The sequence below is a fragment of the Aulonocara stuartgranti genome (genome assembly GCF_965226115.1).
Source record: "Aulonocara stuartgranti genome assembly, chromosome: 4".
In the NCBI taxonomy this organism is placed as follows: Eukaryota; Metazoa; Chordata; class Actinopteri; order Cichliformes; family Cichlidae; genus Aulonocara; species Aulonocara stuartgranti.
In genome coordinates, this window is record NC_138942.1 from 21,343,456 (window position 1) to 21,364,340 (window position 20,885).

The 20,885-nt window shown below is 41.4% G+C and overlaps 1 protein-coding gene across 2 annotated transcripts; it reads right to left on the reverse strand.

The window, feature by feature from the left end:
- Window positions 1-65: 65 nt before the first annotated feature.
- atp2a1 (ATPase sarcoplasmic/endoplasmic reticulum Ca2+ transporting 1) lies at window positions 66-20,116 on the reverse strand. Of its 2 annotated transcripts, XM_082530808.1 has the most exons (26): window positions 19,967-20,116; window positions 19,738-19,874; window positions 18,735-18,752; window positions 18,213-18,295; window positions 15,118-15,222; window positions 12,867-13,005; window positions 12,191-12,271; window positions 12,015-12,100; window positions 8,966-9,121; window positions 8,694-8,835; window positions 7,370-7,536; window positions 7,192-7,280; window positions 7,007-7,109; window positions 6,784-6,915; window positions 5,496-5,621; window positions 5,154-5,372; window positions 4,923-5,034; window positions 4,605-4,828; window positions 4,286-4,506; window positions 3,972-4,174; window positions 3,732-3,817; window positions 3,430-3,563; window positions 2,074-2,191; window positions 1,739-1,856; window positions 1,210-1,257; window positions 66-359 (listed from the first exon to the last, which is right to left on the reverse strand). In XM_082530808.1, the coding sequence occupies exons 2-25, from the start codon at window positions 19,853-19,855 to the stop codon at window positions 1,253-1,255; spliced, it is 2,985 nt and encodes a 994-aa protein (XP_082386934.1). In that variant the 5' UTR covers window positions 19,856-19,874; window positions 19,967-20,116; the 3' UTR covers window positions 66-359; window positions 1,210-1,252. The 2 variants fall into 2 exon arrangements, with proteins under 2 accessions (XP_082386934.1, XP_082386933.1); XM_082530807.1 differs by lacking the exon at window positions 1,210-1,257.
- Window positions 20,117-20,885: the final 769 nt, after the last annotated feature.

A 20,885-nucleotide genomic window follows, 5' to 3' on the forward strand; every position in this document is an offset into this window, starting at 1 on the left:
AATCTTGTGTTGCTTGTCTATTAAGAGTAATATTTCAAAAAAGATGGTATTCAGAAAACTGACGGTTACTTTAATACACATCTTTATTCTTTAAGAATAAAATCAACACAATAGTTTTAATAATTCTTTCACTATATATTATTTTCAGTACATACACAGACAAAAATAGTTTTCAGCTTTTTTTCGGTGTATCATCAGATGGCTTATATGTTTGTATTCGTGCCACTCGGGGTTTTTGATCAAGTGACATGTTGCACGCTCTCATTCAGTTGGAGCGCTCAGCCTTTCTCTCCATCCTCTGTGTCTCGGTGCCTCTCTGCTTCAGCCACTCTCCGCTTCTCTTCACCTCTAGACTTTGCCTGGAGGGACCAAACAAAGGCTTGTTTGGTATAATGTAAAGGCATCGGGGATAAATGGGTGTATTTAAAGTTTTTAAAAAAAGGCCAATGGTTGAAGCTAGCTCGAGGTCAAAAGTTGGACATTGTGAGAAATAAGGCAATTTGCTTTGTTTCCTGGAGTAAACTAAAATCCAGCAGTTAACTCTTGCACATATGTTCTGTGGATTAATGGAGACTGTTTAATGGTTTTAAAGGAAAGCTTGTAGCGGGGTCTTTTCTGCTTAAGGGCAAGAAAATTGCTGTCGTAGTTATGTTTAAGTTTGAGTGTAGATGAAATAGGATTGAGCCAGAATTACTGTTTCTCACGCAAACCGTCTGCCTGTGATCTCTGATGATGCACATATGTGCGCTTAATTTTCTCACAGTGCACTGCTTTATTCCTCAAATATCCAACTTGCTTTTTAGCTTGTGTGTAAGCAATAACCAAAAACTAACCTTTCTTTTTAAAAATCACAACAACGAGGACTGATCTGAGAAGTATTCAGTATAATGCTTTAATGTTCGCATTATGCTTTACCTTTTTAGCATAAATGCAAAAAACTCTGATTGCAGGAGAATGCACGGTCAGAGCATGCCACATGTGCTAATCTGAATTTTACTATTTTTTTTTGTGTTAATCTAAAAGCTACTTAAAGCCATACGTTTAGCTTGCAGCGACAGCTTCCAGCTGTAAACACAAATCATGCATTAAAATTTGATTTCATTGCAAATGCAGCTTCACTCTGGGTCCACAGACATTAGTCCAGAAAGTCTTTTAAGTCTTGCAAGATGCAGCGTGCTTAAACCTTTAGCTGGAGTCAGAGGGGAGTACCTTGTTTTGTTACAGGGGTATGGAGGAGGAGGGGGGAAGAGGTTTAGGCTGGATTGTCAGAAAGGGAACAGTGAAGAAGGGCATCCAAGGAGAAGAAGATTAGGTAAAAGTCATCAGAGGAAATAGAGATTAGAGGGAAAAGGGTGGGAGACATCGCCATGGATTAAAAAAAAAAAAAAGGGAACAGGTTAAATGTTAAAATACATTTAATTGGGAGGAAAATTATTCTGCAACCATCACTCCTAATTTCACTTTTGTTCATTAAAAAGGGAAAATACAGGAGAATGTAGCTATTCCCAGTTTCTGGCTACAGTGTGTTGCAGCATCATGTTTATGTTTCATTCATAGATTTAATCTGATCTGCAGTAATTAATGTGCAACATGATCATTTTTAAATTACAAACAGCTGTCCCGTGAGACTAATACTGGGCATTTCCTGGATCATGAATCATGAATATTTCCAAATATTTGTTACCCTGCGTGTAAAGGAGGCAGAAAAATGGAACAGCGTTTGTCAAGCAGGTCTTACCGTCCAGATATGTGCGAGCCACAAATTTAAGAAGCTCATCGAGAAGGATGACTGGGATGGAAAGCTTCAGCACGATCATCCACTGCTCCACGTTCAAGTGAGTGAGCTTGAAGATCATCTGTGAATCAGCAGTGGCATGTTAAAACTACTGAACGCCACTAAGCTGGAGCTTATTTATCTGTCAAACCTGAAATACATGTGTTTCTTCTTCAGTGCTGTAGTTTCTCTCAGTTATATGTGCAACTAGCATTTAAGGAATGAAACTGGGAGAGAGGAAATGTGTGTGTAGAGATATAAATGGAGATGTGTGCTGTGTTGCATGAGGCCAGACTCACGGGCAGGGGGTCAATGTAGATGATCATGAAGTGAAGGGACATGGAGAGGCTCATGGCAGCCACCAACCAGACGTTGCTCCAGGGGGGCATGCGCACCAGAGACTGGTTCTCAGACAAGCTGGTGTAGAGGGAGCAGGGACGTGGGGGAGGATAGGAGGAAGGCAGAGCGGATGGGGTACGTTAATGCAGACTGAAAATGTAAAAGGGCATGAAAAAGTGTATGTGTGGAGGTGACTGCATAGTAATGTGTTTGCAAAGTGCTTCATTGTCTCCTTATTATAACTATGGGAGCTACGACACAGCTTTCATGTTTGGAAAAGGTCAAAATGAATGAAGCCTTTATTTGTCACTTGCAGTTGCCTGCAGCGAAATTGGACCTTTTCCAAAATGAAAACGTCAGCTTCTATTTTTCCTTTTTAAAGTGGACCTCATTTGAATTTTACCTCTGTTCGTGACAGTTTAGTCAGTGCTCAATCCTTTAAGAGTAGCTGATGGAAATATTTTTATATACACTAAAAATGGAAAAGAGTTGACTGAAGATTTAATTTGACCTCACTGTCTTTTTTTAAATATTTGTTACAGTTACATGTTTCAGATCATCAAACAAATTTTAATATTATACAAAGATAACCTGAATAAATACTGCAGGACTCCCTTTCCCGCAGTTCTTTAGATGTTGTTCTGGGTCATTATTTCACTCTTGCAGTAATTTTAGTAGGCTGGTCACTCCGGAAAAGGTTCATAATAAATTTTCTTTATTTGTAGATAATGGCACTCACTACTACTCAGCTACCATAAATTATCGTAACTTATTCGGATAGCCACACTGTTTTTATCATTTGGATCAATTTGCACATAATCTGTGCACCACCACAGTGGGTTTAAGCCCAAACAAACAATCCTGACATTTAAAATGATGGTAGTTTGTCAGTTTAATTTTGAGCATCTGTAAATAGGAGATTATATATAATTCAAGAAGAAGAAGAAACTTTTAAGCGCCTTTATTTCCAAGGGGGTTGCCACAGCAGATAACTTATAGCTTATTTGATCAGTCAGATTTTTACGTCGGATACCCTCTGAGGGATTTGTATCTTCTCCTGGGATTGAACCGGGGATCTTTTGCTTGTTGGATGAATGAATAATTAATGCCACATTTTTGTGCTTGAATTAAAACTGAACATCTTCACTTCAATAACATCCAAACTATTTGGTTTGGAATCCACTGTTATGGTTACAAAGGCAAAACTACAAAATGTCCAAACATTTAATGAACTGGTGGCACATTTGACTACATCATAGTTTTCAGGTGGATCCGATGCACCCACAATGCCTTTTGGGTTCACAGTGTAGTCAAACCTGTTCAGAGCGTTGCACATCTCAATGGTGACCAGTACAGACAGAGCCATGGTCATTGGTGGAGCAGACTCAAATACCTCACAGTGGACACCATCAAAGTCTTCGTTGTCCTCACTGCACTGCATGAAGTGAGACTGATGGAGAGAAACAAACATAAATTGCCTTTTTTTAAATTTATTTCAGCAGCGCTTTTGAAAGAGGCTGAGATGGTTCTTTATGTTTGAAAAGTTTGAAATTTTACACAAGGAGTCCCAGGAGTATTTTAGAAGAAAAGTTCTCAAATAAGATGATTTGATACTAACCAGCTGGTGGAAGGTGACCATTGGACCATCATCACTGTACAAGAACCACCAGGCAGCTGCTGCCACTGTTGCAGCTCCAACATAGCCTGGAAGAAGTATTACAAAACATATGCCCATGAAAACTATGAGTCTACATTTAAAGTCTTGAAGATGATTGGTGTGTTATGCCATGTTGCGATAAATCCTTGAAAAACTCTACTGAAGGAAGCTGCTGGTCGTGTCTGCAGTATCAGTATGTACCTCCAATGGCCAGATATCTAAAGAAGAGCCAGCCAGAGATGAGGGGCTCTTTGGGGGAGCGGGGGGGTTTGCCCATGATGTCCAGGTCAGGCGGGTTGAAGCCCAGTGCGGTGGCAGGCAGACCGTCAGTCACGAGGTTGACCCAAAGAAGCTGGACGGGGATCAGAGCCTCAGGAAGACCGAGTGCAGCAGTCAGGAAGATACTGAAGAGGTGAAAAAAACAGAAGTCAAGCCTAGTTTTAAGTTCTTTCTTATGCAGGACAAGAACTCACGTTGAACTTAAGTGTCAGTTAAGTGAAGCGTAATGCGCTCACCAGACGACCTCGCCCACATTCGAGGAGATGAGGTAGCGGATGAACTGCTTCATGTTGTTGTAAATGGCTCTGCCCTCCTCAACAGCAGACACAATGGAAGAGAAGTTGTCGTCAGCCAGGACCATCTCAGAGGCAGACTTGGCAACGGCAGTGCCAGAGCCCATGGCGATGCCAATCTCCGCCTTCTTCAAGGCGGGGGCATCGTTCACTCCATCACCAGTCTGGGTGATGGGTCGAGGTGAAATGGGAGGAACAGCATATTTAACCTGTCACATCAAGCACAATAAACTCATCAAAGGTTCATTTCTTTTCTCCTCACCATGGCTGTAATCTCATCAAAGCCTTGTAGGAACTCCACAATCTTAGACTTGTGTGCTGGTTCAACTCTGGCGAAGCAGCAAGCCTTTCGAACGGCCTTCTTCTGGTCATATGGAGCGAGGTCATCAAACTCACGGCCGGTGAAGGCCTTGCCTGTGACATCCTCATCCTCAGTGAAGATGCCAATGCGGCGGCAGATGGCCACAGCCGTACCTTTGTTGTCACCTGGAGTGGTCGGGTTGGGGGACAGAAAAGGTCAATCTTTGCTCGATTTCTTTTAAAATTAGACTGCTGATCTGCATCTGATATGTATACTGACCAGTGATCATGATGACACGGATACCGGCGGCCCTGCACAACTCAATGGAGCTCATGACTTCTTTCCGAGGAGGGTCAAGCATACCAACGCAGCCAACAAAGGTCAGGTCCGTCTGGGGATAAGAAAGAAAGGTTTGAGCTATGTCTGAGCTACAGCTGAGCAAGAAATGAAATGCTCAAGTCTTCCATTAGGGACTACAGTGACTTCATGTTTTTGTTTTCACTCTCCAACCTCGTAGTCTGCAAACTTTGTTGAGTCCTCCAAGTTCATCTCCTCCTTCCTCAGAGGTGTGTCACATGTGGCCAGGGCCAAACAGCGGAGGGTGTCGCGTCCGGTGCCCCATTCCTTGATGACTGACATGATGTGGTCTTTCACCGGGCCAGTCAGCGGTACACGGTTAGTACCCACACGAACATAAGTGCAGCGGTCAATAACTCCCTCTGGAGCACCCTGAAGACAGGAAATGCAATCATTCGTTTGTGATTCTTAAACATCAAATTGTCTCTTTTGGAGCTTTTTCAGAACAACTTTTTCAAGTATTATTTTCATCTTTGGCTGATGTTCCACGCTCACTTTGACAAACATCTTGTTTCCCACAGGTGCTTTGGCCGACTTAGCAGGACAGCAGTAGACTGACATAGACTTTCTGTCTCTGGAGAACTCCAGGGTGAACTCCTTTCTCATCAGATGCTTGATAACCTGTCAGAAAGTGAAGGGAGGAAGGTGAACTGGAGAAACCTCAAACCAGGCCCTGCATATTACACATAAACATTTTAAATATTGCACCTGCCATACAGTTGTTGCTTTTTTTCTTTTTTTTTGACTATCTGGGAGCTTTTATGTATCAGAATATAATAAAAAGTTAACTGGTCCCAATCCTAAAATGATTTAAGCTCAAAGTCAGATGAAAAACAACACAGCGCTTAGTGTCATTATCTGTGTCACTTTTACGTAGTGTCATTATAATAAAACCTAAGCCAAAAATAACTGTGGGTACTCTTTCATCCTTTCTGAGGTCTGGACTTCGAATAGATAACTGTAACACCTTGATTCTGTTCTCTTTAAGTCTTTCTCTTGTTGATTTGCTGCAGTGCTTGAGGTCATTGTCCCGTTGCACATCCCAGTCAATCTTTAGCTGTGACATTTGACTTTAGAATACTTTGGTACACAGAAAGTTCATGGTCAACTCAGTGACTACGAGGTGCCCAGGTGCTATGCCTGCAAAATGAGCCAAAATCATAACTCCTCCACCATGGTGCTGACAGTTGGTTTGAGGTCTTTGAGCTGATATGCTGTGTTTAGTTTTCAGCAGATGTGATGCTGTGCATTACAGCCAGACTTCTCCACAGTGGTCTCATATGTTCAGAGGACATTGTTCCAGAAGTCCAAATCCACTATTCTCAAGATCATTGCCGATGTGTTTCCTACTTGAAAATTTGTAAAGACACGCCTCAATGCTCCAAAACTGCCAAAACTGCTGCTTTTAAAGAGGTGCTCACATTTCCTGATGATCAGTTAATCAGGTGCATTTGATTAGCAGCACCTGGCTGTCCCTGACCATCTTGATTCCTATGGAAGCAGTAAGGGTATGCTTAGTTATTCACATACTGCTTCTGCATTTTGGCTGAATTTTTATTATCCTGCTAAGGCCCAGACATCATCATACTTTAAGTTGATATGGGAAACTTGTTAGCTCATTTATGTGTTCATATTTCATGCTGCAACATGGCAAACCAATATATTTAATTTCAATATTGACTCACTTTTTTTTTACTTTTAAAGCAAATGTCATGTAGGTTAGTAGGCTGACTCTATAAAGAGTAACTTGCTACATACTGTATCAGATATTTGACAGACTTACGGAACAGCAAGCGTTTGCCCTCTCCACCTTGGACAGGCTGCGCACTTCAGTGTTGAACACATTCATCTTCTCCACCAAACAGCACAGGGCCGTCTCAGTGGCCTCACCCACCTTCTCATAAATGCCCTTGGACTGCATCAACGAGACAAGGAGTTCATTAAAAATTGCTAAGTGCATTGTAATAAGGCTGTTCAGCGGAAGCATAAACTCCTCCTCCACAGACCTCGTTGTAGTCCAGAGAAGAATCATTGCACAGTGCGCAAATAGTTGCCAGCTCAACCAATCCGTCATACTGTCCGCACTTCACAAACGCACCATTCTTTGTTCTGGTCAAAAGAGACACAACTCGTTAGTTTTGTTTGGTTTTTAGGCCGTTTATGGCAGTCGCGTGCTGATTCTGTCTCTTACACGTCTCCCTCTGGGGTGTACTTTGAGCCCGAAATGTCAAACTGACAGAGGGAAACGCTGTCGCCTTCAACTTTATCGATGACGAACATCTGCGTGGAAACATGGCAAAAAACGACATTTTATCAGATCTCCTTTTATTTGAATGCAAACGTGCGAAGGCTTATTTGTGTGTACCCACCTTGGTCACACACATCTGGTTGGTGGTGAGGGTGCCGGTCTTATCGGAGCAGATGACCGAGGTGCAGCCCAGGGTCTCCACAGAAGGCAGGCTTCTGACGATGGCGTTCTTCTTGGCCATACGACGTGTTCCCAGCGCAAGGCAAGTGGTGATGACAGCAGGCAGGCCTGTGACGAGAAGTGGGAGAGCTTAATCAGAGAAGCCCTGAACAAATTGAGCTGCTTTAAAACAAGAACGAGTTGAATGCTGGACAAAACTTGATTGAACTTTAGAGATGAGGACAAATGTTGGATTAAAAAACAGCTGGACTTCAGGGATTCTGCCACTTGGCAGGGTGACAACAGTGGGGGTCCCTGCACAGCCCTTAACACATCAGCTGGACCGCATCCAGAATACTGTGCTCTCCAATGCTACTCCTAAGGGAAGGGCTGGTATGAGTCATTCAGCACTCCGGCACATGGAGGGTGATCTGTGTTCACATTCTTGGCAAAAACAATGGTGTGGTCAAGGTCTGGAGATTGTCCAGTTTAGTGACATTATCGCAGCATCTATGTGTGCATATTATGTTGTTCTTTTGGCATCATCAGGTTGTGCTCTCCAGTTAACTTTGGCACAATTTACAGCTGACTGATGGGGAGAATGTCCCCATCATCAAAATGAGAATGTTCTTGCCTCACAAAGAAGATGGTATATGAAAGTTCAAATGTTTTACTAAGAGCTGAATTCAAGGAGGTTTTGTCTACACAAACTTTAATCTCACATTTTTATTTGCAGTTTAATAAAACTAGTGTGCAAATCAGAGATGTACTGGTCATCAGCTGCTTTCTGAGGAATACACCTGTTTCTGTCAGTTCTAATCTGGTCCTTAACTTTGAAAACTCAGCTTAAGAGGCTCATGGAGAGTCTCCAAAGCCTTCTGCACTGTCTGCTGGATAGGGAGTGGCAAGAACCGGCAATAGCCAAGGCAGCTTTATTTGGAAGGTTGTTAGTGTCTGATTCAGGGTCCTATTTCCAACCATTAAGATTGAACAACGCACTGGACTTTAAAGGGTTGGTAATTTGGAAATTTCCATACAATAAAAACTGAACTGAAATGAGCAAACTTGCTCTGAAAACTAATACATACTGATACATACATACGTTACGACGTCTTAATAAGAAGAACATGAATGAAGGTGTCTTATTTATTCCTTTTCACATGCAAAAAAGATTACTTAACAAAAACACTTTTGAACAGACTGGAAGCAGCATCGCAGATGAGCTACAGGACGTGAATGTTTCATGTGGTTGAGCAATCAAATAGAAGTTAATCCCGGGGGCTTACCTTCAGGAATAGCAGCCACAGCCAAAGCCACAGCAATCTTGAAATAATAGATAGCGCCGCGGATCCAGGAGCCTCCATGGACGGGGTCATTGAAATGACCGATGTTGATTATCCACACGGCCACACAAATCAGGGAGATGACCTGCAGGACAAGCAGCAATAGGGGGACGTGTATGACATTAGTTGTAATTTTCAGTCTCAAGCCAGCAATATTAAAATGTTTAAGACATGACATGAAATTAACTGTTGCAGACACTGCCCGTCTCACCCACCTTTGAGAGCTGCTCTCCAAACTCGTCCAGTTTCTGCTGCAGAGGGGTCTTCTCCTGCTCGGTGGCAGCCATCTGGTCGCGAATCTTGCCGATCTCGGTAGAGACACCAGTCGCAACAGCAATGCCAATGGCTTTACCGGCAGCAATGTTGGTGCCCTGAACAGAGATTCGAAAGAGAGTGACATGACTACTGGAAAGATGGATGGAAAATCTGGACCTGAAATACACAACTATGAGGCTGCCAGTGAACTCAGAAGTGATGACTGAAGGGTTAAACATAATGAGTGTGGTAACATTTTGTTTTGACACTACTCATCCTCATCATGAGGTCAAATATTTATTCTTTATTATAATTTGGTTTATTAATAACTTCAAAAGTGCAAATGATTTTTTTAACAACCTAAAATGAATTTTGTGTAGTGTTAATTACAAAGGGTACTTATCTTAACACAATCAGTTGGTGAATATATAAACAATACCATATAATTGCTAATGCTAATGCTAATGCAGAAATGCCTTAAACCTAGGGGGACTACTATGAGAAAACGGCGCTGCTGCTCACTTGATTGGTGACCTTTGTTAACATTTTCTTGATGAGTTAATGGTCTCAATCTGCGGGTTGCTTGTTCAGTATAATGTAGCAAAGAAAAGTACGGTCCCATTCATAATAAAATAGACAACTACGCAGGCTATGTTCTTTGTTCCCCACTCAATAACCCTTTGTTATTCTGCATTTAGTTTACCAGATATTCAGCAGAGTGTCCAGCTTTTCTGGTAACTAAATTTACTTTTACTTTTATTTTTATTTTTGCGGGGGTTTTTTTTCAGTTTGTAAAACTAGCATCCAAATAATTCTGAAAATGATTACCATATCCATGTTGCTAAACAAGCTAGCAGTACACCAGGGGTGGGCAATTCCAGGCCTCAAGGTCCGGTGTCCTGCAGGTTTTAGATCTCACCTTGAGTCAACACACCTGAATCACATGATTAGTTCGTTACCAGGCCTCTGGAGAACTTCAGGACATGTTGAGGAGCTAATTTAGCCATTTAAATCAGCTGTGTTGGTTCAAGGACACGTCTAAAACCTGCAGGGACACCGGCCCTCGAGGCCTGGAGTTGCCCACCCCTGCAGTACACTGTAGCAATGTGTATTTATTGGTTCTACAGTCTCTTATAGATGAGAGTACATCCAATATCGGTAGATAGATATCTATAGAAGCTTCATGACAGCAATTAACAAACCTGCACATGTTTTTTGATTGATGTTCTACATATAATTTTTGATACAACCACTGGCTATGAAGGAAAAATATGTATTTCCCCAGTGATTGCTAGGGTTATGGTTGCGAGCAGATTGCAGTGATTACTTGTAGTTTGCATGGAAGACACCAACTTGTCTGCAAACACTTGCTAACTAGCTGAACGGTAGTGAAACTTGAGAAACTGCAATGCAAATCGGACTATCTGCATTCAAAGTAAATGTTGTACCTCAGTGCTGCAGCCAACATTTTTTGAAAAGGCGCAACTTTTACACTGAAAGCAAATGGTCTCCACTTCTAATTTGTGTTACACTTTTCAGTTTCACTGCCGCTCAGAGTAAAGTCAGTGCAAACTATGAGCCTCTGTAGAAATCTGCTAGTGACCAAGAAGGGAAGGAAGTTACAAGGAAGTTTTGTATGGAGTATTCTCTGACCAGTTTTCACCAATGGGTTTTTGTGACTTTTCTATACTTTTTCCCCATCAAAAAATCAAAATACATTGCACAATACCTTTCAAAGTAACAAAATGCAAACAATATGTTTTGATGTAGCAAATATTACGCAAATTAACCTCCTAGGACCTGGCGTCCGCATATGTGGACATCACATTTTGGGTTATTTAGACTAAAATACTTAATTTTGTTCTACATGGGCCTGATATCCACTTACGAGGACATTATACTGCTACTGTTCTATCAAAATTTGAAATGATATCCTCATATGTAGCTCTTATTATTCTTAAAAACAAAAATAAGGTAAAAAAAAAAAGGGATAATTCTTTGTTATTACATTCGTCAGGCCCCAATATGCCCAAATATCAAAGAGAAATTAAAAATGCATGTCGTGGAAGAGTTTGGGTCTTAGGAGGTTAAAATTAATATATACAAATTAATATTGCATTTAAAAAAATTGCCACAAAGTTAAATAAACACTCAGTTGTGCTGGAAATTTGAATTTTCTGACAATTATTTCAGGGTTCAGGCTTTAAAGGATTAACAATCAATTTCAAGGCAACTGGCCTCAACCTACACATTTTCCTTAGCGGCCAGGAGTTGCTCAGTTTCTAGAGTGGACTCAAGTGACTATGTCCATTTTTTATATATAGCCAGCATGCTACCAGACTGATATTAGCTTGGTATTTTCTACAATGGCTGTATTTGAACAATTGTTAAATATAGTCTCTGGTAAAGTGTGTTAGCTAAAGTATAGCAGTGTATCAGTTTCTGTCACTTATAGTCATGAACCATGTTAGTGAATAAAGGATCTAATGCTACTGTAGTGATGTAATAAAATAACATCTTTACAAAAAGAAAATCTAAAGAAAATGTTTATCTTCCATTTATGATAGAGCAATAGACAGTGATTGGAAATTACCTTAAGTTTGGGACAGTTTTTGATGCAGACTCAGTATCAAGACCCCTGCAGGTGTTGAATTAACTGAATCAGCAATTAATTTAATTACGTAGGTTCTTTTTTTTATTCTGAAATGTCAGAACTGGCTCACTAAGTAAGAGTTAATTGCTTAATACTTTTAAGCAGCACAGATCACGAAGTCAGCATGACGGTGATAATGAAGTGCCACCTGTGCTGACATCCAAAATGACGTCCAAAATTTCTCATCATTACACCTATGGTTTTCCCAACAATGACATGCAAAATGTCTGCTGTAATGGTTATTTTCATGGAATAATGAGGTCGAATTGGAAGTTAAATCAGTCAGCAGGTGGGTTTTGAGACGCCCGATGGAAATATAAAGGTCAAGGAGAGGAGAAAGCAGGAAAAAGACTCACAGAGAACAACATGTTCTTCTTGTCCTGGTTGACGGCTCGGGGGTCTGGAACTGGATCTGTGTGCTTGATCACGCTGACAGACTCACCTGCAGAGATGAGCGGTCAGGGAAGGCGACGGAAATTAGAAAAATTAATTAATTCATTTATTTATTCTTTGTCTGCGACAAAACACATACCAGTAAGAATGGACTGGTCCACACGCAGGGTTGTAGATTTGATGGAGATGATCCTGATATCAGCTGGCACTTTGTCACCAACTAGTGTTCACGTAACAAACACATACACAAAAGCAGGCCCTTCATTAACGTTTGTTTCTTTAGTGATTTATTGGTTTGGCAGTATTACAGTGCAAAGACAATCTGACTGCAGTGTTACAGCTGGCTGGAGGAGGTGGGGAGGAAGGGGGGCTGGTTTTAGCACTCTGGATGGATAGTGTTGTTGTTGAAAACCGATACCACAGTAAGAGTCAGAGGGAGAGGGAGACCTTGGGGAGATCATGAAATGAAAAGAACAGGTGTACAGCAAACAGAGGGGAGAGACAGAGGAGTGAGTGCTTATACTCAAGCTTATTCCTTCACTCACCCCCCAACTCCTTTTTCTCTGTCACTGCCTTATAAGGGGCCATGTTGATTTTGAAGGACAGTCTTGTATTCACACACTTGCAAAGTTGAGAAGTTCAGATTTCAAACACTTGAATTTAAATGACACATTACAGACAAGGTTTTGGAATTCGACTAGAACAAGCTTATGTGTAGACTGCTTTGGGGAGTTAATCTCATCTTAATTCTGATCACATTTATGGATTTTCAGTGGCTAGATGGGCTTTGAATAAATGCAGCAGATAAAGCTTACCAGAGACCTCCACTACATCACCAGGAACGATCTCCCTGGCCTTGATTCTCTGCACGCTCTTCCTGTCTGCCCTATAAACTTTCCCCATTTCAGGCTCGTACTCCTTCAGGGCCTCGATGGCGCTCTCTGCATTGCGCTCCTGTTTCAAACGTGCACACAGAGCAAACACATAATCATTCCGGCTCCTTGATGTTCGAGTCCTTTGCATGATAGTTGTCACATGTGACATGTTAAAGGTCAGTTTTTAGATAGATAAAAAGGCTTTAATCAAAAGATCATTATTTTAAAAAGATGCTCAGTACATTTTTTTAAATGACCTGAATAGAAATGTATTTAAATATAATATATTTTGATAGGATAACAAAAAAAAGCTTAACAAAGTCTTCAGGCAAAGTGTCCTTGGCAAGTTGCCCCAATGCATGAATGAAACAGGGTAAGTGTTTGGGTGTGCGTTAGATAATGTGTCCAGAATGGGAAATTGTGGAGTTATTTAGTCAAAGAAGAGCTTGGTGTGCATGTGTCCACATCACCTTGTTGGTACAAAAATACTATTTTATGCCATTGAAACTGCGTTATCATATTTTTTACAGATAAAACTTAAGAAACGGGACCGTATGATGTGTGATGTGTCGGGCTGCTAGTAACAAAGTGACAGTTAAAAATTGGTTCACCTCTTGAGGTAGGTGCATAACAAAATAAAAAAAAAATCATCCCTGAAAATGGTCACGTACAAGGACAGGACTGAAAATTATTGTAAAAGCAAAATAAATTTCAAAGAAAAAAATTAAAAGACCTTCGAAAGCACAGAGAACTGTTGCTTTAAAACATTTTAAGAAAGTCTGGCATCTTAGAAGCAAAATATAAATGAGAGGTAGCTCTAAAGTTGGGTAAAAATAAGTGAATGAATTAAAAAAATATCCTGTATTTTCTGTATGTGTTTGATTTTATGTACATTCCTAAAGCAAAAGTTGTCTTTGTTGCCTTTGTTGTAGTCCCACATTTTCAGCCCTGGTTTTCCTGTTTCCTGTGCCTGTTATTAAAAGAAACTCACACAGGCGTCAGTGAATTCAAATCCCAAAACCTTTTGGTATGAGGTTACAGTGCTAACTACTGCACCACTGAGCCATAATAAATATTAATGAATGTCACTATATGTTGTAATGTTTGAGGGCAGAATGCACAGATTTTGTTTTATTCTAGGACAACATACTAATAAAAACAAGCGCTTTTAGCCTTTTTTTCATAGTTTTTTTGAGCACCCAAAGTTGCTGTGGCAGATAATCATCAGGCACTGGCATTAGTAATGAGGGATAAGGTTGCTGATACCAGTGACTGATTGATGGTTGAAGGCATTGTTGTCCATTATCATGAGGTTTTCCTGATGTTTGTATTTTATTAAAGTCCATCAGCTTAAATAATCAAATTTAAAGAGAGGTTGTGCAACCATAATTTTGCAGGACTTGTGCTGCAGCAGGTTGAAGTCCTTAAATTCAACATGACGAACAAGAAACGACTGTGAGCTTTTCGAAGTCGTTTCTTGTTCGTCATGTTGAATTATTTCCCAGTAAAAGCAGACGGCGCAGAGAAGTCAGACAGCCTGATGTCAGGCTGTGGTTTCTTCCAAGGTTGCCCCCGACTGCCTCAAAGTGTAAAGCCCAACTTATGCCAGCTGCCCTCCCTCTCTCCATTCTCCTCCTCATCCCCCATGTGTGAATCCTTGTGCATAGTTTCCAAATGACTGCCGCAGGGTTGATATGAACCTCTCAACCATACACGCACAAAACGCAAGCCTGCGGTAACGTGATCGTCCCTCTGTATTTTTACTGAGGATTGCAAAGTGTGGATTGTAACGCAGCAGTTTGGCCCTTCGAAGCAGGAACGGGACCCGGTCCGTGGCCTCCCTCCACGCGCCCTGTTGGCTTAACCTTTCACCTTTTCACCTCCTGTTTACGTCATGCCTCTCTTTCTGGCTTTGCTTGATCTTTGAGATCTAAGGAGTGTGTGTGCTCTCTGTAAAGGACACAAGGCCTGAGCAGGCCGCCGATGTGCGTGATTTATCGGGCGTGACTGTTTCTAAGTATAAGAGTCTATTTAGGTGTGTGTATGTGGGCAAAAGACAGTATTCAGGAGCAGGTATGTGGCCTTGGGATTGCAGTTGTTTCTGAATATGTGTGTGTGTGTGTGTGTGTGTGTGTGTGTGTGTGTGTGTGTGTGTGTGTGTGTGTGTGTGTATTTATGCGCGCTCACTGACCTGCCACACTCCAACAACAGCATTCGCGATGAGGATGAGGAGGATGACAAAGGGCTCGACAAAAGCAGTCACAGTTTCTTCTCCTTCCTCAAACCAAGCCAGCACCTGAGACAGTCACACACAGACAGAGTCCAAAGTTGAAGGAGTTGTTGTTTAAAATTAGATGATGAGACACTGAAGTTGTCAAAATGAAACCCTTAAAATTCTAATTATGATGAAACTTTATTTCTAAAAAAACAAAAAATCCCTAAAATTTCCTTGAGGAACAGTTGACTAGCAGATCTTACGCTCAAAATCCAGGGATCACAATGGCAGAATAGTAAACTCTCATAATTGACCCTTAAATTACAACAAATATTTAGCATTTGTACTTAATAAATTAGTTAATTGAATCTATTTTTTTTTCTTTCTCAATCACTGTTCAAACATAAATTTTAAAGGAGTGTACAGGAAAGAAGTATCTCCCTTTTTTGCAAAATACATGGGACAATTAACCTACTTCATTATATGGCCCACGCCACAACAAATACAGTGTACTTACAATGTAAGATGGGGAAGTGAATTAATTCCAAAAAACAGTATAATTTCTCCCCACAACGTAGGTACTACTAAAAATTACTTATACATGACTTAAAGTTACTATCACCATAATAATTTGCAATAACCTGACTTTTTAACCCCCATTTTTAGTGTGCCTCTCATTTGTAGGTCAGTATAATTATACTGCAATTTCTAAGAAAATATTTAATTACAAGGGAATTACATGCTTAATCATTGGCCACATTATAATGTGTTACCAAAAATATACAATATCTGTAAAAAACAAACAAACTCTAAGACAGTTTTCTTTTTCTTTTACAGAGGTGCCCGTTCATCACGCCGACACTTTCCTCTCGAGTTAAAATGATACATTGTTACTATCGCTAAGCCCGTGATACAGAAGTGTCTTTACGTTTGTTGTGCACCTGTCGCTCAGGGTGAGAGTATTATCTTTTACTGCTGAGTAGCATAAACATAAACATATATTTGTCACGGCTCGGAGCTATTTCTGCACCGCTGTAGGATCAAATGACATTATTCTTTGTCACTGTTGCGCCGTACACTATCCTATGTGTGAAGTTCTCCACATGTGACTCTTCTAAACCTATATTCGCGCACGTGTGCGCCCCTGTGAGCGGGAGCTACACGTTACTGATGCTGGTGTGTTTCGGAAAGGCCTCGTGTTGACACTGACACAGATTAGTTGCAGGCCACCGGAGCACGGACCCAAGCGGAGAGAAAAGAGTAAAGCCCTCCCATCCTTCCTTTGTAGCATTTAGCATTTAGCTCAGCATCACAGTCTTCCTTGTTTTCCATTCGCCTGCTTTTCAGCTCACATGTTTTCTCACCCCCCCCCCCCCCCTTTTTTTTTTAAAGTAGGCTTGATTGCTTGCTCTCTCCAGTCTGTCTTCACTGTGCTTCTCTTCAAAGACACAATCGATCTCCAGACTGAGCGTCAGGGCCTGTCAACACCTTGCAGTGGTCAAGCATTCCTGTGTGTATGAATAGGATGACCATGTATTTGCAGTATTTAGTGTTCTCTCTTTTAGAAACCATATATGACTCTGAATCTATTGCGCTCATTTGTCATTGTAACAGACAATGCCATTGTGCAATCCAATCCCCAGCCCCCCGCCCTCGTCTCTGTCTCTCACTCTCTCCTGCTGCAAGCAATCCCTCGTTCCTTCCATCCCTGACCTTTGTCTAAGGATATAGTTTCTCGTCCTGGCTTGAGACTTTCTTAAAATAAAGGTCCTGCCATGCACATGCACTGCCACTCTCTTTTCGTCTTTCTCTTGTTCTCTCGCTATTTCACACGCAGCATGTCAGGCCTTCTAAGGCTATAGTGACAGCTGTAGAGGGAGCCCTGAGTGGAGCAATCGAAGATTAAAACAATGTGAAGAACCTAGTCGCCTTCATAAAGCTGCACTGGCGAGAGCAACAAGGAGGGGAGAGGGATTCTTCGTGTCAGTGAGAATGGCACTAAAGGTAATCTAATAACGTGATGATACGAATGATGTTTTGTCAGCTGAAGTGTGTGTGTGTGTTTGGTAAAGAGTCAAAAGACATGCAGCCCCAGATCCCAGACAAGCCCCCAATTATGTAAGAACGACGTTCATAAACAGTAACATAAAATTAAGACCTGAAAGGCAACAAAACAGGGGTGTTTGACTTCAGTTGCCACATATTCTTAAGTTTAAATTAGAGGTGGAGTCATCCACATGAGCATGGTTAGCTCTAGCTGCAAAAAAATGTTAACATCTTGACATAACTCTGGGATATATTCAGCACTGGTAAACGAGAGAAAATGTACCCTAAGGATTGCTATACTGCTACACTCTGTTTCTCACAGTGTAAAGGAAATACGCCCACAAATCTGGCAGAGTTCAAGAATGTTTCAGGCCTTCTCAGGTGTGAGCACCAAACGGACACTCTTGGACTTTTAGTGTTCGGCTTCTGGGAACTGCAGAGCGTTGTAACACAACTCAACACTGACTACTGCTGCTGTAGGACAACGAATGCTAACTAGACTTTCTAACTGCTCAACCTCAGCTTAATGCTAAATAACCCATCAAACACGTGATCTGCCAGATATCTAAAACTTGAATTCCTGGGAGAAAATTTTCATATTTTGAGGCAAATTGGAAAATTATGCAAAAGAGTGAAAAGAAAACTAATTAAACACATGGTGTCTGAAGTATAGGAAGAGATTAGAGAATCTACTACATGTGGTGTCCATCACTGAAATTACAAACACAACTTTTACAAGTACTGCTGAGAATATATCCTGTTCATTAATTCATTGTGTTAGCTAGTCTTCCTCTGCTTTGTCCATTTCCTTTTGAATGGATCTGGTGTTAGTAAATGTAAGACAGGGATGGAAGGGGCACCTCTGCACAAATAGAAAAATACATCTTTTCACTACAAGATAATAAAGAATGATTTTTGAACTTGTGCAAGCTCCTTGCATTGAACACTTCATGAATATTACATAAGTAGGTGCTTTGCATTGGATAAATGGATGGTCGCACAGGGGGTTGCATCATGAAACTCACAAAAGAGATGCAGGCTGCCAGTAGAAGGATTCTGACCAACAGGTCCTCGAACTGCTCCACCACCAACTCCCAGATACTTTTGCCTGATAAACACATTCAAATAAATAGACATAGCCCATCTATTAAATCAAATTCAATGTTGATACAGTGTTAAGAATTCCTGTTATTATACATGTAAGTCTGATAAACAAACCGGATTAAATGGAAAAGGCAGTGACTGTGATTTAGGTGAAAACACATATTTGATTAATGATGGCTGACTCTTTGTTTTAATATCCTCCCACCACTTTGGGCTGCTCCAAACCCAGCAGCAAAGACTGTTGCTGCTTTAGTTTGAGTTCATTGCACAACAGATGTGGATACAATCCATTAGTTTCTGTGGTGTATATACATCATTGCTAGACTGGAGTCAGTAACAAGTGATAAACACACACACAAGGGAGCAGTCATGACAGGAAGTGAAAGGAACAGCTGGGATGTTAAAGGAAGCATGCAGGTGTGTAATGTTTCGGGTTGGCTCACCTTCCTCTGCTGGCAGCTCTGTTGGTGATGAGAGACAGAGAACATTAGTAAAGCACAGCACTTACTACATTCGTTCTGATATTTGCAGAGTGAAACATGCAGCCAGGTCAATCGATTTGACCATAAAACCATCAAGTACAAAATACACAGTATAAAGGAAGCATTACATTGCACAATTTACACTTTCTTCACCAAACTGAGGCCCTGCTCCAACAAACAATAACACTTTACTCCAAAATGCATTCTCAAAAAACATGATTCCTCTTCATTTTACTGAATGTAGGACTTTTTCCCCCCCAGTGAATTAAATGTGAAGCAGAGGTAGGAATATTCATGATTTTCCAGTTCCTGTTATTTGAACCCTTAAGCCAAGCAGTAATGTGGGTACAGTTACATTCATGCCTATGCTTTCCCTGCTGTGATAAGCAAGAAAAAAAGGCCTCTGATGCTTTCTTTATAAAGCTCAATGAGACTGTAAAAACTCAGCGAACTCCATCTGCTGAGACAAAAGTAAATATCTTGACTTTGAGTCAAAAAGGGACTTTCGTGCGCTCAGTTTCAAAATACAAACAAATTACCCTCAATCTAAACTAAAACCAGTAGCAGTTGTCAGGAACTTGACACCCTGAGGCACCTGCTCCACAAACATAACTCCTGCTTTGTGTCAGTCGGATAGTTTCCCTTAATTAGACCAGCATCACAAAGTCACACACAGCTTTGAAACCGACACTGCCACTACTTGTCCTCCTTCACCTTCCCCTCCCATTTCCCTCAGTGTCTCTACTCCTGCCATTTTATCTTGTTAACCTCCAAGGTACTCCGTATGTATGCCGCCTCTCATTCAAGCTAAATCTGATGCATGTGCTCCTGGACCTTCCCATCATGTCATTCACCATCATTTTCTACTGCTCTTTATTTCCACTCTGTATCAAAGGCTTCATCTAAGTGCTCCATCCATCCATCCATCCATCAAGCCACCCATCCATCTTTTTGTTTCCCTCACCGTTGTAGCCATACTTTTCCAGGCTCTTCTTAACCTGCTCAGGTGACAGCCCGGTGTCCTCAGTGACGCCAAAGTAGGCCAGAACGTCTTCCGACTCTTTGGTGTGTGCGTTCTCCATCCTCACTTAAACGGAGAGGCTTCGAGACAAAAGGGATAGAAAAAAAATGGAGAGAAATTACAGCTGGCCAAACACTGAAACGTAAAACAAATGATGCGGAATTCTACCCACCACTTTCTTGAAGAGTGGGATTAGGATTAAAAACTGGCAACCCCCTGTGCGTTCACACTTTCTCTCTCTTTGCCCCCTCTCTCTCTCTCTCTCTCTCTGGGCTGTTGCTCTCCTCTAGGAGCCCTGGACCGACAGAAAGTGCAACCCTGCAAACTGTCCTCAAAAGTTTTATAGCGATGAAAAAGTTGCCCCATTGGTGCTTGTCCACCATGCACCCCCCTCTCATTGGATGAGAACGTCACAAATAGGTGGGCATGGATGGCCCCCGTGGTAAAGAATAGGCAGGGGGGGAGGGGGGGAGGTGGAGGGGGTAGAGGGCAGCAACTGCAGAGGGGTCCCAGCATGCTGGAAATAAGATGTGCATAAGAGAACATGCATGGTTAGCATGGAGAGGCAACATAAAGACTGTCTGAATGGACACTGGTGGGCACGTGTATGTCCACATGTCTGTAGACACAGGTGGACACTTGTTCACTCAGTGAATGAACAAAGAAACGTAAAAGACACTGAGAGATGTCGACTGTTCAGCAGTGGAAACATATTTTGAGTACCTGATTTTTAAGCAGTTCCCAACTTTCAGATTTGGACTGCTTGGAGGCCCCTTGACTTGTTTCATTTGTGTTGAAAATTTTCATCTTCTTAAACTTCTCAGCTGAGAAATTATTAAGTGGAGGAGATGAGACTGAAAACTAAAACTGAATGGTCATGCATCCCACCCTTCAAATAAAGCTCACAGGCATGTGTACGTCTTCTACCATCACGAGATCACCTAAAGCAAACTGATGCAAAGCGGTAAAATATCCAGTGGTTTGATGAATCAGAATCTTAGGTTGCTGATGGATATTTCAGAGTTCATGTTCTGTGTTAATACAGAGGCGCACCTGTTGATACATTTAATTAATTATTTAATCAATTGTGG